Source organism: Prunus mume, linkage group LG4 (genome assembly GCF_029339155.1).
Source record: "Prunus mume cultivar Tortuosa linkage group LG4, ASM2933915v1, whole genome shotgun sequence".
In the NCBI taxonomy this organism is placed as follows: Eukaryota; Viridiplantae; Streptophyta; class Magnoliopsida; order Rosales; family Rosaceae; genus Prunus; species Prunus mume.
In genome coordinates this window covers 11874261-11891387 of record NC_142701.1, presented here as the reverse complement: position 1 = coordinate 11891387, position 17127 = coordinate 11874261, and the positions used below count along the sequence as shown (strand labels likewise).

The 17127-nt window shown below is 35.8% G+C and overlaps 1 protein-coding gene across 5 annotated transcripts; it reads left to right on the top strand.

Annotated features, from left to right (window-relative positions):
- The first annotated feature begins 5283 nt into the window (after nt 1-5283).
- On the top strand, nt 5284-16932 carry MET18 (ARM repeat superfamily protein). Of its 5 annotated transcripts, none has more exons than XM_008230202.2 (20): nt 5284-5588; nt 5867-5929; nt 6012-6066; nt 7354-7451; nt 7543-7701; nt 7835-7894; nt 8480-8668; nt 9305-9358; nt 10320-10406; nt 10529-11249; nt 12074-12450; nt 12584-12657; nt 13892-13997; nt 14202-15124; nt 15219-15294; nt 15381-15492; nt 15704-15780; nt 16019-16099; nt 16263-16342; nt 16449-16932. In XM_008230202.2, exons 1-20 carry the CDS (start codon nt 5517-5519, stop codon nt 16462-16464), a joined length of 3480 nt encoding a protein of 1159 aa, XP_008228424.2. In that variant the 5' UTR covers nt 5284-5516; the 3' UTR covers nt 16465-16932. The 5 variants fall into 5 exon arrangements, with proteins under 5 accessions (XP_008228424.2, XP_088906413.1, XP_088906414.1 ...); XM_089050288.1 differs by having other exon boundaries at nt 5416-5588; nt 7547-7701; XM_089050290.1 differs by lacking the exon at nt 5284-5588 and adding an exon at nt 6242-6318 and having other exon boundaries at nt 5872-5929; nt 7547-7701.
- Nucleotides 16933-17127: the final 195 nt, after the last annotated feature.

Below are 17127 nucleotides of genomic sequence, written 5' to 3'. Positions count from 1 at the left end.
AGAGTGTTGCAAAGACTGATGGGGCGAAGCCGAGTCATGGAAATAGGTCTCTCAACTTTAGGCACCAAAGCGATCAACGTCTCATTGATATTCTCAGGAAGAGAAGCAGTTAAAAAACAATCCTTCACCAAAGCAATAATATCAGCAGAACACATCCCCCAACATTTCTAATAAAAAATGGGCAGGAAAACCATTAGGTCCAGGAGTTTTTAATCCCCCAATAGAAAACAGATTATTTTTAACTTCATCATCAGTAACCTCACAACTTAAACCTTCTAAATCCGTATCAACCAACCTAGGAAAAAGATGAGGGAGCAAACTATAATCATCAACCATACCAGTATCACCAAACAACCCTTGAAAATAATTGACAATAGTCAGTTTCATTCCAACCTTATTAGTGATCCAAATTCCAGCCTCATTATTCAGACCTTCAAGTTTATTCCTCCTCCTCCTTATGACAGTAGAAAAGTGGAAAAAGTGAGTGTTTTTATCCCCTTCCTTTAACCAAGTATTTCTGGACTTCTGTAACCAAAACAACTCTTCCTGCTCAAGGATCAAATTATACTCAGCAGATAACTCATTCTCCAGCTTACTGAGATAAGGGTTATAACTTAAACATAACTTCCTTTGAATGCCTTCAAGTCTAGCCAAAAGTCTTCATTTCTTTCGAAAAAGACAACCAAAAACCTGCCTGTTCCAAGAAACAAGAGGGGACACAAGCCCAGCAGATTTAATAACCACATTACCATTATTAGACTGCCAAAGATCAGTAATAAACTCAGAAAACTCAGGGTGGGTGAACCACATGGCTTGAAATCGAAAAGGCACACAATCTTTATTAGGAAGATGAGCAGAAGAAAATCTAACCATGATAGGACTGTGATCTGAATTCACCCTAGGCAAGTAGGAAAGATGCTGTCACACCCCAAATTATTATTATTATTATTTTTATTTAGGAATGTGAGGTAAAAGAAAAACTAAAACTAAAAATTTAATTATCAAGAAACATGAAGATTGAACGTAAACTTCCATTTAAGTCAAAGTAATTTACATTGTATTATTACAAGCAAAATAACAAGAAAGTAACAAACTTTCAACAAAACACTCAAAACTATCCATAATCCATTCTTCTTGTTTCCTCAGCAAAAACTACACTTCAGTTTCAAAGCCTGCAATAGATTCAATAAGGGGTGAGCATTACATGCTCAGTAGGGGTCCTATGTCTTATGTGATCAGTGAGATTTATAATGTACAATTTATACAATGCATGAATGAATTTCAATTCTACCCAACCCGTTAATCTATATAATAGGGCAAGCAAATTTGCATGTCCCATACCATACATTTTACCACTATGATTCCGAATGCCCCATTATATAAACTAACACCATTTCAATCATCCCATAATTCTCCTTTTGCTAGTCATCTTGTCTACACCATTGATCTCCAAGCCTAAATCACCCAATCGACAATTATATTGCCGATTTCTTAATCTACTGTGCACACGGGCTCGCCTGAACTTGGTCCCTACAATGGTTAGACTCAACTACACAAAAGATACTTCCCATTATCCTCTTTTCCATAATTTCTTTATGAACCCAAAAATTCCAACCACCACCGACAACATATGAATATGTCAAAATTCATCAAATTATAATGATAATTGACAACATGTATACATCTAATATCAAGGATAACAATCAAACAATATAACCAAGCATAACAACAATCAAATATTATCAAGCCTTAATGTACTATTTACAATATTTAATTAACTCAATGTATGCAAAACAAAACCTCCCCAAGAAAAACCCCTACCTCAAATCCAAAGCTATTGTATAACTCCCAATTGTAAGTCTAAACACTTTGAGCTTCTCCAAAATCTCACCAAACTTCACTCTTTCTTTCTTCTGTCTATGATTTTTAGGAGACTAACACACTTGAAGTACCTATGATCAAAGAACTATTGAGTAGACCTATTTATAGTAAGCTAGAGTCGGTTAGATGAAGCTTAATGTTGTGCCACCTAATTAGTCTATAGGTTCCTAGACTCTCAAATAGCCTTTTGTGTTGGCTTTGTAGAGTGCTTAGTGAGCACTCTCCTATCAAGTTTATATATATAGGAATAACTATCATTCTTACACCTCATGCTTTAATTGGTTTTGAGGACACTACATTGCAACACGTCAGTCTTCAACAATGCTTAGTAAGCATAAATGTCTTTCTAATAGTTTTTGTAAAGTAAGTATATATATATATATATATATATATATATATAATAATAATAATAAATAATGCTGAAATAAATTGAAATAATTAAAGCCATGCAATAACATTTGATAGGCTATACTAGTTAATAGCTAACTTCATGTAACTTGCCATACAATTTATATTTATATATATAGATATATTATTAATTATATAGTTTTGAAGACTAAAATTTAATTTTTGAAATATTAAATATAAAAATTACAAATTTATAAATAAACCCAATCCTAGACATGTATTTATAAAAAAATCCAAGCACTATTTAAATTAGAAACACACCCAAAATCAACCCCAAAGTTAACTTTTTGGGTGGGTTTATAAATGAGTTTTGAGTGTGTGTAATGTATTTAAAAATATGGGGTTTCACAGATGCGCCTCAGGAAACAACAATCTCCATGCAATATTACTCAAACCCCTATCCAGCCTTTTCCAAATCATACCCTCCGCATTCCTTTTATTACACCACGTAAACTTGGCTCTAGAAAAGCCTAAATCAATGGAGTTGATTACGATCAATCCAATCAACAAAATTCTATCCACCAGAATCAAAGTTGCCACCAGACTTTTCATCAGCACAAACAATGTAATTAAAGTCCCCTAAAATCAACCAAGGCAACTTAGAAGCCTGAGCAAGACCATCGAAATAAGCCCAAAGAGACTTACGAATACCTGGGCATGGGTTAGCATACACAACAGTGAGCAACCACCAATTAGTCCCCAATTGCACTAAAGCAGTAATCGATTGACTAGAATGAGCAATGATTTGAATTAGAGATAGAGATGTCATTCCACAACAACCAAACACCCCCAGAAAAACCAGTGGCATCAACAATATGATAATTAGAAAAACTCAAACTCTTAGCAATTTGCAAAGCTCTAATACCACCAATTCTAGGCTCAAGAATAGCTAGAATATCAATAGCATAAGCCTTCTTTAAATCTCTAATAGTACGAGCACAACTTTCCTTGCCAGCACCCCTAACATTCCATGAGACAATAATCATCATAACAAAGGAAGATGGGGAGAAACTTAGGAAAAACCTAATTCTGCACTTGCTAAGCCTCACCACTAGTAGAGGTAGCTTGTTCAACGACCATAGCCGTACCCACATCAAACTTAGCATCACCTTGATCAACAAAGTCACCATGGTGATCCAAATTGTCAGAAGTTAAATTAACACTAGAAAAGAAAGCTTCATTAAGCACCCTTTGACCAATGTTCGGGGGTTCATGACCATGAATCAGCCCACATTTCCCTAGAGAAGACTTGGAAAAAAAAGGCCCATCCATATTGAAAGAAAACTTCCCAAGAACATCATCCTGCACATTAGCCCTACGAAATTGCATTCCCACAACATTTAAACCTTTAGAGCTATTAAAAGCTCTCCCCACCCTATTCTGCCCAACCTTTTGAGCACCAGAATCAGGCTTAGCAACAATTCCAGAACCTGCTGAGTTAGTAATATCCCTCATAAGTTTCTTAAAAACCCATGTAGAAACGTTACGCCATGTGCCAGTTTGTTTCTCAGAAACCTTAGATATGGGATATGCACACTCATGAGTTTGAGCAACTGGTTTAGAAGCCTTCTTGAAACCCAAAGGACATGGACCCTCATCATCCCTATCATCATCATCCCTCAAGATATTAAATCTAGAGCCAGACTGGCTAGTAGCAATCTTCACACCACTAGCCTTAACAGACTTCTTGGTAGAAGAGAAAAACTACCCTTGTTCATGTGGAACCTTTTTCCTGAAATTTTTTGGTTTCATCAGCATCCATTGCCCATGCTTCTTAGCTGGAGTTTCAGCAACCAAATTAGCAGGCTCAGCAACAACAATATTCTCATTTGGATCGGGAGGAGTACCCTCCATATTCATAGAAACTTCTTCCTCAAATGACTGCTTTTTCCTAGCCTTCACAATAACAGGGCATGCATCTCTACCATGCCCAAAACAACCACATTCAAAGCAAACTAACTGAATCCCCTCATAAACAACCATATAAGTACATCCCTCAACTTCAATAAAGGGGATAAGAGGCTTAGATTAATCAAGCTCAACACACAACCTAGCAAACTTACCTCGAGCTTGAGCCATAGTAACCGCATTAACAGTAGTACCAATGAGATTTCCAATTTTCATCATAACATCAGTACGAAAATACTCCACACTCAACCCATTGATTCGAATCCAAGCAGTCATGTGAGTAACCCTATATTCTTTAGCATTAAACCTCAGGTTTCCAATTTTGAGTCACAATATATTGCCCAGTAATTTGCCAGGGACCGCCAGTGAGCACATACCTCTTATCCTCTTCAAGAAGAAATTTGACAATGAAGTAATTGTTTTCCAGATCTATTAGACTCATTGAACCTTTAACTCCCTAAAGTTGAAGCAACCGATCACGCAAGAAAGTATACGACAGAGGCCGACCCATTAGCTTGATAATCACAGCAGTCCTTCACGGCATGTACAAGCAATCTTTAACCCTTTCAGAAAATTCAATGGATGAGATATCCCCATGCTTGATTACAACATCATCATCACTAATTTCAAACTTATCCTCAGCCATCCAAAAATCACCAGAGACTTTATATTTGAAACTCATTGAAATTGGGGGCAAAGAAGGAAGAAGCACATCCGACTCCATTCCACCAACATCCAACATCTCCCGGGTACGAGCACGCTTCTCTAGCAACAGGCCCACCTTGAGCCTCCACCACCTCGAACACAAACCCAAATATCCCATCCGCCACCATGGACGGTGGGACAGCAACAGACAGTGAAGAGCAAGAAAAACATGAAATCCCTAGAAAAAGCAAAGCGCGTGCAGCACATTCTGCTTATATCTTGTTTTTAGACATGTAGCACTTTCAAACCTAAGAAAATTGAAAATTATATACCATTTTTTGTTTGTTTGGAAAACTAGGGTTTTTTAATTTATTTTTAATACAATCGATTTACGGAAAATGAAACCAAACTTTGATATAAAGTTCACTGTCCCGATCAAGTAGTCTAACATGATCTACTGAAATATGAGGTGTTACAAGTACAGCTTACAACAACAAACCATTTATTTACAGAAAAAAAAAAGGGAAAGAAAAAAAGAAAGAAAAGAAAACCCTTTTGAGCTCAAGTGACTCCGGGACGCCGACTCAAGGACTTTGTTTCAAAATTCCCACTTACAAAACCCTCCCCTTTCTTCAATATTTCCTAAAACCCTGAAACCTCTCTATTCTCTAGCAATGGCCGAAACCACCGAATTGATTCGGCACATTGAGTTGTACGTCGACACGTCTCGCTCTCCTACCGAGCAGGTTCACGCTCCATTCAATTTTTACTCGATTTTTAAAATATTTTTTTAGTGAAAAGTCTCTACTAGTTTGAGTTCCTTAATCCTGTGTTTTGCTGTTTGGAAAATTAAGGAAAACAAATATACAATCAAAATTCAAACTAAATTATGAATCCTTAATCAAATTCTGCAGCGTATATCAATTTAAATGGCTGTAGCACTGTGTAATCTATGCATGAGTTTCTTTCATGTTTCTGCTTTGGGTTAGGATAGTTTGAAGCTCAAAATGTGTGTGCTTTACAGGCTGCAAGCTTGAATTCAATCATTTCTCTCGTGAAGAGTGACTTTTTAACCATTGAAGTGCTGGTACAATTGACTTTTCTTTATCCATCATCTTTCGGTTAGATTCAATTGGTCTGTTTTCTCTAATTTCTGTGTGTCTAAATAGGTGAAAGAGATGAGGATGTATTTGACCACTACGGATAATGTGATCCGTGCTCGGGGTAACTCTTATGTCATTTATTTATTTTTCTTAAATGGAATGAAAGATTGTTATCCTGTGAGGACCTAAGTCTAAGTATCAGGTAGTAGCTTAAAGATTTATATGCATATTTTTGTGCGCAAGTGACTCTCTGTGCAGCTGGCGTTTGGTTTGATGATGAGAATGCATTTGTGTAGATGATAGCTCTGATTTTGGATATATGTGGTGATTTGGGATGATTTCTTTGGCTATGAGATTCACGATCTCAGATCCAGTAATGTTCCTCTAGATCGTTTTTGTACTTTAACTTTCTTAATTATCTGTATTGATTCTTCTGTTCTGCTCTAAGTTTAGGAGATGTAGGATAGAGAGTAAATTCTTGCCTACATATGCTATATGAAGGGCTATAAGGTTTAGGAAACTTGTGATTTGGACTAGGGGTCTAGAAGAAGATGTTTAAGGCTTGATATCACAAATTGGGGTTTGAAAGGCTAAAGAGATGATAGGGCTGGTTTTCAAGATATTGATGCAAGAATTTTCTGGCTGAATATGCAAATTCCTGGTTTTAGGGAAGGGTTCTAAAAGGATTTGGTAGGGATAAAAGATGTGAATTTTACTTGGGGTTCTGCCATTTTGATGCGGAAAAAATGGGGTTTCGATTTGAATAGACAAGAGAAGGAAGAAACTTGGGATTGCTATAAACAGTACCCACACGAACAATGCACAAAGAGAAGAGAGAGAGAGAAACTGGGCATGCAGCTCAATAACTAGAATACTCAATTCATGAAAAGCTGTATGAATCCAATAAGTTGTATTGGTAGTTAAAAATTCTCTCACCTTTTTCTTAAGGGAAACTATAAAACAAACTCCTAATTCTGCAAGTAAACTAAGCTTAAGGTCACATGTCATGCCCCTTGTTTAATTATGTTATCTTATTAATAAAATAAAACTCATAATCCACGACCCACAACCCATATTCAGCAATGAAAGTGTCAGTAAAATACCCAACTTTAGAAACTTTAAGAAAACCCAGAACAAATCACTAATAACATAATTAACTGCCACTGACTCTTATTCTTAGACAATAAAGTCTTCTTTTGAGCAAGAGATTTATTCGTGGCCATGCTATGCCAATTCCACCTTAAGTTCTCTTTTATACTGCCCATATACTTATATTACATCGTCTATTCTTTCTCAGACGAATTTTTTGTTTTTCAAATAGTGTTACCCTAAATTGTACTTTTACCTAAATGGTTAAATTCCATGACAAAAATCTGAAAGCTTCATGGGACACTGTATCCTTCTTCAGGTATACTTCTTCTGGCAGAAGTTCTTACAGGTCTTGCATCAAAGCCACTAGATAATGCAACTATTCATAGTTTGATAGGATTCTTCACAGACAGACTGGTGCGTTTGCTTTTTTGTTATGGAACCTTTGTTTTGCAATTTCATATTTTGCTTTCTCAAAAGGCAATTAGTGATATTATTCTTTTATCAGGCAGATTGGAGAGCTTTACGTGGTGCACTTGTCGGTTGCTTGGCACTGCTGAGGAGGAAAGTTAATGCTGGAATGGTCTCGGCCAGTGACGCAAAACTGGTTGCCCAGTCTTACATAGAGTCCCTACAGGTGCAATCTTTAGGGCAGCATGACAGAAAGGTAGGATAATGGATGCCATCCTTAATGCCCAGGAAATTGAATGAAAGCAAAATTACTAATATCTGTTATATGCATAGCCAATGCCTTTTCAAGAACAAAACTGCTTGACTTCCATGTCCAAATTCTATTGCAGCTTTGCTTTGAGCTTTTGGAATGCCTTTTAGAGCGCCATCCGAATGAGATTGCTTCACTGGTATTTTTTCTGTTTAGCTTTCTTCAGCTTGTTTGTGTTTTGTCCGTCTGTTGCTATAATCCATTTCCAGCCGTATATGATGAAAGTTTGCAAATCAGGAAAGATACCCGATACTATCACCTAAACACTGGCTGATGACAATACGTACTGTTTCCAATTTCATTGCAACTTTATGAATGACCTGAAGAATTCGTGGCAGATTAACTTCAACTATAATAAACACTCTGAGTTCAATGGACTTCTATTCAATTAATGAGAATGTCTGGCTTGATTTGTACATGCCCAATTAGAACCTGGAACTCAATATCATGGTTATGTTACAAAACGTGCATATAATGAGAATGTCTATCTATCTATCATGGTCACGGTCATGGCCATGTTACAAACCTGGAACATGCCCAATTAATGAGAATGTCTATCTACCAAAATTCCACACACATATGCACATATACAGAGAAACACATGCATGTGTGCGCACCATATACCATGGAGGTTTCAATTTCTGTCAACTCCTCCCAAAAGTAATCTCTTTCGTTTTTCAGTGATTCTGGTTACATGTTAATCAGTTTGTTCTCCATTGTATAGGGTGAAACCTTTTTTTATGGGATCTGTCAAGCTATGGATGGAGAAAAGGATCCTCATTGCTTAATGTTAACATTTCCTATTGTTGAGACTCTGGTGCGAATATATCCAGACCCATCTGGCTCACTTGCAAGTTTTTGTGGAGATCTATTTGAACTGTTGGGATCTTACTTTCCCATTCATTTTACTCATGTAAGCTTATTTTTCACCCGTTGGTTGCATTTCAGTGTAAACTAATTGAAGTATTGTTATAATTTTGAAATTGTTTCTGTGTAAACTATTTCTTAGCATGCACGAAAATTCTAAAATTAGTTTCTTAAATTGCATTATGTATAGATGTGATGGAACTTTTTGATATCTTGATCTTCTCTGAAGCCACCTTTTGGAAATGACTAATGATGCATGTAAGCCTTTTTTTTAACCAGTGGGATGTTTCCTCTTCAATTAGGATGTCTCCTTAAAGTGACCCAGACAATTGGGTTGTCATAATGCTATGAAAATGACTAATGATAACTAAAATGAAAATAATCTTTTTTATTTATAGATGTTGATTTCTATCAAAAGTTCAATTTCTAATTAAACGTTGATGATCCAAATTTATGAATTCTAGCTTGTCACATTCTTATCAAATGGAATGCCTTTAAAGATAATCATAGTTGAGGTTTCTGTTTGGTTGCTTTTCCCCCCCTTTGACTTAGGATATAGACCATTATCTTTTTGTTGGCTTAATATTCCATGTGTTTCTATTCAGTTACTTTACAAACTCACACTCTTTGATTTCATTGATATGTGATGTGTGGTTTTTTTTTCCCTCTATACACTGTCCAGCTCAAAGATGAGGATGCTGAGGTGAAAAGGGATGACCTTTCAAAGGCACTAATGGTATGCTTTCACTGTTACTGATTCTATTTCTCCCCATCTTTTGCTTGAATATTTTTTTTTCCTGACACTGCTTGCTGGAATATGAAATTGGTTTAAATTGATATTGGCTGATGGATATATGCCCATGATGATAAACATTGTTCTTTAAGGCAGAGATCAGATCATTCATCGTAACTGATTATGACTTAGCTTGGACTAGCACTCTAGGTGCATGTGAGAATGCTTTGTCTATCACATTAATTTTTTCCAATAATTTATAGGAAGATGCTACTGGATAGAATCGTAAAGCAGTTCTGGGTAGCTTTTCTTTCTTTTTGTACCTGTATTCATAAAAAAACTCTACATTCTACAGTAGTTTTCACCAAGAACTGTTGAGTCTGAAAACACATATTTAATAAAGCAGTGAGACAGACTACTGAATCAATAGGGAAAAGTGAGTCAGTAAAATCCAGCCTTTGCCTTTATTTTAAGAGTGTAAATGAGCTCAAGTAAACATAAAGCCTGCAACTGGTTTATATATTAGGCTAAAAATCCTCATGAGTACCAGGTTTTACAGGTTAATCTGGCTTAGGAAAATTTACTTGCTTGGAGAATTGCACATTGCAGTTTAGTTCCCTAGATGAGAAATTAATCATTCACAACTTTGCTCTCTTATTAATATTTTTTCATCTCAGTTTGCATAGTTATCCCCGAGGTTTTATATATTATGCAGAATTTTATATGAATAGCCAGCTTCACAACCTACATAAAAGTTTGCCATAAACATAGAGGGACGTGAAGTGAAGGAAAACTATACTTTGTGTTCGTTTGGGGACATTATCTTTTATTGCTTAATGTTTGCTTTTTCCAATGAGGCAATTAAGGTGGGAACAGAACTATGTGAGCTATTTATTACTTATTTATACGACTATCTGTGATTTTCACATGCACAATATTTAAACTAAATTTTTTCTTTCTGCAGTCAGCATTCTCGTCCACACCTTTATTCGAACCATTTGTCATTCCATTGCTTCTTGAGAAACTTTCTTCGTCTCTGCCATTAGCAAAGGTTTGGTCAATTTGAATGCATCTCTATGCTTTGCGTTGCAAATGCAGCAATTTTCACTGTAATTTTGAGAAAATGCATTTATTAAAAAACTATATTTTGTTGCTTGCTCTGTACGCCTGCAGGTTGATTCTTTGAAGTATCTTAACCACTGCACAGCTAAATATGGAGCTGACAGAATGGCAAAACATGCTGGAGCTATTTGGATTTCACTGAAAGATGCAATAAGTAATTCATTGGAAAAGCCTGCTATGTCCTTTACTTCAGAACCACTATATGGTCTTGGCTTTCAAGAGAATGAAATTGCAACAGAAGCTCTAATGCTTCTACAGAAGGTTACCCTGCAAAATGAGGCTTTGTTTTTAAGTTTGATTATTCAGGATGAAGGTATAAACATAGTTTTCAACTCCATAGCCAGTCATGAACATTATAATAATATTCCCTTGCAAGGCAAGCAGTGGTTACATGCTGTTGGTCGCATCCTTTATATAATTTCCAAGACTTCTATGGCTTCCTGTAACAGTGTGTTTGAAAGTTTCTTCCCCCGCCTAATGAATACTCTCGAGATTTCTGTGACAAATTCCTCTGGGGATTGCACTCTTAATGAGAATTCTTTTCCCTCAAAAAAGTTTAATTTTGGAGCTCTTTATCTCTGCGTGGAATTAATTGCGGCATGCAGAGATTTAATTATGAGATTGAAAGACCTTGCTCCGAAGCCTGATACTCCACAGGAGACATGTCGCTACATGCTTCAGAGCTTCGCGGATTCACTAGTCAATGCCTTTTCTTCTTCCTTGGCCACAAATGCTAACGAAGTTGCTCATGGTGCAGATATTTATTTCAAAGGTTAGTGCTTTGGGTTTCTTGTGCTCTGGAAAGTTTTTCTGTTTGAACATGTCATTGTTATATAATTCATCTGGTTAATTTTTCCATAACGCAAGATGTTTATGATGAGTTAATCCTGACAATCTGAGTTATGCAAACCTGGGCATGCCTTAGGTAGGAAGCTATCACTTAGGGGAGCCCAGCGGCTTTTCGAGAATTGTACATCTCTTTTGTTTGTACCAACTTGGTTAGATCTGTATGCTGTAGTGAGATTTTTTTTTTTTTTTTTTTTACATGTGGCATTTGTCAAATTCTCAAATCCTCTGCTGTTGAGTCTTGCGTTAGAATGATGAGTTTTGTTGAATATCTATTGTGTGCACTTGTTTGAAATATTAAAGTCTTCTAATCATTCTGTCTCTTGCCAGAGTTCCTATTTGACACTTAAAACAAGAGTTCTGTCTTTTGAGTCAGTTCCGTGCTGTATCTTTTCTTGGCCTGTCTGTGCTAGGCCTTAAATGGGTACTAAGTCGTATATTAGGGTTCAATGATTAAACAGCTTCCTGAAACCTGCATTACATCTTTTGTAAACAAATAATAAAGTACAGCAAAATTTAGATCATTTTTCGAAGTTCCAAAGCAGTAATTATAATATATGTATGGTAATATATTTCTCTCTCTCTCTCTCTCTCTCTCTCTCTCTCTTCCTTTTTTTTTATCCCCTTCCCATCCTTTATATTGATTTTCTCTCCCAATTGAGTGACTGATATGCATTTATATGTTAAATATGAAATTTAGTTCCAGTTCCAACTATATTGATTGTGGTTTTCATTTTAATTGATATGCAGTGAAGGGTTTACAGATTCTGGCTACATTCCCTGGAGATTTCTTGCCAATATCTAAACTTTTGTTTGCGAATATTCTGACGATACTCATGTCAATCATCTTAGTGGATTTCAACAAGATATTGCTATGGAAACTAGTGTTGAAAGCTTTAGTCCACATTGGGTCATTCGTTGATATGTATCATGAGTCTGAGAAGGCACTGTGCTATATGGGTGCTGTTGTTGACAAGACTGTTTCATTGGTGTCTCGTGATGATTTTAATATGCCTTTTTCACTAAAACTGGAGGCGGTCTCTGAGATTGGTGCAAGTGGGCGAAATCATATGCTAAAAATTGTACACGGGATGGAAGAGGCAGTAGTGGCCAAGTTATCTGATTATGTATGTTCAGCCTATAAATTATGTGTTTTTCATACTAAAACTATTCGTTTATAAATTCATGGAACACCCGTAGTCATGAAATTCTTATCTCTTTATCTAATGACTCTTGTCTTTATGCATTTTGTTTGCTTAGGTCCATGGAAATTTGAAGTCAGCTGAAAAAACAATTCAACTGTTGGAATGCTACTGTAATAAGATTCTTTCATGGTAAACTTTTCTACCTGAATGTTTCAATCTGTAAAGTTATGTTCAATTTGATAATTGTGATTGGTTATTGTTACTCTTTGGTTTTGACAACCATTGTGCCCTTGGAGTATGAGTTCAACAACCATTAGTTCAAAACCTAGCAAGTTTACAAATTTGCTATTCGTTGTTTCTTTGGGCCGTGATGCAGACGTCTAATTTTACTAGGGAATTCTAGATATTTGGAGAGTAATTCATATAATTTATTCTAGATATATGAAGAGTGATCTGCTCTTTTTCTTTTGGTAAACAAAAGAGCATTCATAAGTATTTTTGGAAACTAGCATAATTAATGACTGCTTTGGAATGTGAAGATAATTAATGAAAGAAACTGGTATAAAAAGTGAAATCCCCTCTCTGATGATCAAACCATTTTCCATAATAAAATATAATTAACTTGTCAAGAAATTGCTAACGGTTGGTGGTAAGATGAAAAACCTGACAATATTGAGTAAATCTGTTAGTTACTAAGAAATAAGTTTCTTTCGGATACCTGCTTTGTCGTGAGTCAAAACAGTTGACTGACAGTATCCGACATTGAGCCGTTGAGGATCTGGAGGGAGGTAGAGAGGGAGGGAGAAAGAGAAGAAGAAGATGTCAGACACTAAATCAAGTGACGACGTCGTTTGCTAAAACAGGATTTGTTAGTTATGGGTTTGGGTCTTAAACAAATGGGCTTTGGGTAAAGATATATTTGGGTGAAAAAAGCTATAGATGCCTAAAAATATAAAGAATCAGAAAAGAAAGCCAAAATGCTACACTATATTTATAATTTATAATTTATAATCTATTTAAAATATATTTTAGGTTATATATATTTATTAATATATATTTATAATAACCGTATCCGCATTATATATATATATATATATATAGGTTAGTTATTTAAGGAGAATATTTTACGCATTATATATATATATATATATATATATATATAATATTTCTTTGTTTTGGCCTTTACACTTGAGTAAACATTACCACTACAAGTAAACTACCACTCACTTCTTTATCTCATATATGTGTTCCTCTTCTATTAACACATAAAGTAATAAATAAGTTGAAGTTTCATACATAGGAGGGTATTGTGTTGCGTTCATGAGATTTTATTGCTAATTTGTGATCCCAGTGTAATGAGTTTTTCTTTCTTTTTCATTCCTTTTCTGTTGTTGATATGAATTTTTTGTTGAAATGGGCTCAGGATCAATGAAATGGGAGGTCTCGAGGAAGTTCTGTTGCGGTTTGTCATTAATATATGGAGTTGCGTTGAGAGTTGCAAAGATTTTAGCATTCAAGTCCAGGAAGAAGTGCGTAGAGTTTTTATTTTATTTTTTTATTTTTAAGTGAATATAATATATTATGATATCAATTCCCATTATTATGTTTAGTCCATATATTAGAAATATCTTTCAGCTCCTTTCCACATTGCTAACCCATAGTCAGTAATTGCTGAAAAGGATAGGTTATAATGCTACACATGAAACCCAATAATATTTATAATGCTACTTCAGGAACTTCTTGATGCAACCATGATGGCAATGAAGCTTGCCATTGGGAGTTGTTCAGAAGAAAGCCAGAACATTATAATCCACAAGGCTTACAGTGTTATTTCATCAAGCATATCCATTCCATTTAAGGATTCCCTGGATGCCACCTCTTCCATTCAGCTTGAAGAATTGCGCGTTTCTGAACAGATAGACAAATCTTCTCATAGGGATGACCAGATAGATAAATTTTCTCGTAGAGATGAATGGATTCTTTCACTTTTTGCATCAGTAATCATAGCGGTGCGTCCAAAAGCGCAGATTGTGAATGTAAAAGGAATTTTGCATTTGTTTATGACAACCGTTCTTAAAGGTTGTGTTCCAGCAGCTCAGGCTTCGGGTTCTGTGATCAACAAATTGGGTACAAAATCCAATGAAACAGCAAATTCAAATGACTGTACCTTAGAAGAAGCAGTGGATATGATTTTTAGTACAAAATTATGGAATCTCAATGAAAATGGAGTTTTACAGACATGTGGATCAGGTAATGGCAGTAAAGTTGGTCTTACTGATTTATGCCTTGGCTTTTCGAGCAATAAACTGCTTCAAGTCCATGCCATTGTTGGACTAGCATGGATAGGGAAAGGTTTGCTTCTACTTGGTCATGAAAAAGTAAAAGATGTAACCAAAATTTTGTTGGAGTGCTTACTGTCTGAAGGCAGAATATGTGCCATGGAGTTGAAGCAAGGTTTGTTAGAAAACAGTTACGAGCAGCACTCTGTGACGAGAAGTGCAGCAGATGCATTTCACATTATTATGAGTGATTCTGAAGTTTGTTTGAATCGAAAATTTCATGCCATAGCACGACCACTATACAAGCAGCGGTTTTTCTCTACAGTGATGCCTATTCTGCAGTCTTGGATAATAAAATCTGATTCATCAGTATGCAGGTACATACTCATTATATTACTTATTGCACCTGGCTGGAAGAAATCTTGTTGACTTTCTTAAAGCTTTACTCCCCAAATTACTGCCTTATTTCAGATCTATGCTGTTTCGGGCATCTGCGCACCTTATATCTAATGCTCCATTAATTGTTATCTTGAGTGAAGCCAAGAAGGTAATTAAAAATAACAAATTACATGTTTATGGCGCCATTTGAATATCTTGGAAACATTTTTTGACATTACCATAAATTTTTTGCAGCTTATGCCAGTACTGTTGGATGGATTGTCCCTGCTTAGTGAAGATATTCTGGATAAAGATAAGCTATATAGTCTTCTGCTAGTCCTTTCTGGAATATTGACAGATAAAAATGGTAATGCCAACTGTGTCAGTGCAGGTTGCATTTGTTTGTTTGTGTGCGCGTGTACATGTACCTTTTTGTGTATATAATATATATCTCTCTGCATGGACTAGCCAAATTAAATATGTAATTATGAATCTCTCCTGATATGTGACTGCTTCATTGCCTATTTTCCCCAACTCTTAACCTAATTCTAGTGTTCATTTCCTTCTTGTTCATGCAGGACAAGCGGCTGTCATAGAGAATGCACACATTTTAGTTAATTGCCTCACCAGACTTGTTGACTACCCACATATGATGGTACCTAATCTTCTTTTTACCAACTTTGTTCTGTTGCTTACTTGCGCTCTTGAAAGTGCGGCCACGCCTTTTCTGTTTCAGTATTTCTTTCAGGCATCAATATTAACCATCATAAAATGTCAATTTCAGTTTGCCAACCCCTTTTCCTTCTTTATCCACAGTAGCCTTGGTACTGTGAATAAAGCCAGAATTGAAATTTATATGTTTTGGCTGATATATCTTTCTTTTACGTGTTCAGCTTGTCAGAGAGACTGCACTTCAATGTCTTCTTGCAACATCTGAGCTGCCATATGCAAGAATCTTTCCCATGAGAACACAGGTTAGTTGGTGTTTTATCATTAGTTCTCTTGGTGAGTGGATGATACAGAAGTTCTCCCAACTTATTGGGTCTGTCTGACATTGATGAAAATTGACTTTCTAGTTATAATTTGTGTGTGCGCATGTGTGTGCATGCTTGCATCTTATGCATAATCTTTATTCAGGTACTACAAGCAATATGTAAGGCTCTTGATGATCCAAAGAGGGCTGTTCGTCAGGAAGCTGTTAGGTGTAGGCGAGCATGGTTAGTGCTTTAAATCAATACTTTTGTAGCCTTAAATATATTTTTTACTCCTTTTGTAGTTTTATCCATTCACTAGCATGGCATCGACTCCATTTACAATGAGCAGGGCATCAATTGCGTAAAAGAAATCTTGATTCCTAAAGAAGGGTGCAGAGTTATAGAGTTTTCGCCAAGGCTAGCTTCACAAAGGGGCTGAAAATCAACTACTACAATTCCTGTTTCAAAAATAGATATTTTGTATCCAACTATATAAAGGAAGGCACAGATCCATGCAATACTTTCAGCTTCCACCATGTGGGATCGCTCTTATCAAGTGTTGCGTTTTGAGTGTTTGTAAATATTGGGAATACATGATGTAATTCTATTGGTAGCTAGGTGATTATCTGAACAGAATGCTTTACATTGTTTAATATAGCAGGGGCACTAAAGATGTGCTGTCATTTGGGAGTGAGACAAATTCCTCAGTTTTCTCTCTCTTTTTTTTTTTCTTTTTTTTGAAGACTTTTCCTATTAAAAGGAGCGATACAAGTGTACTAAACTCATACACTAATGGATGCTAGGATTAGAACTCAGGACATTTCTTATGGGTAGCAATTTATCCAAACCACTATACTTGTGGGTCCTCTGTAGTTTTCTTTCCATTATTATTTTAGCATTGACGAGCATTTAACTACATAGCAGCTAAAAGGTCTAATGTTTTGTGGATTCCTTACTTTGTCTCACTTTTTATTTTTTTTATTTTTATTTTATTTTTTAAATCTATTTACTTCTCATCCTTCCTCAGA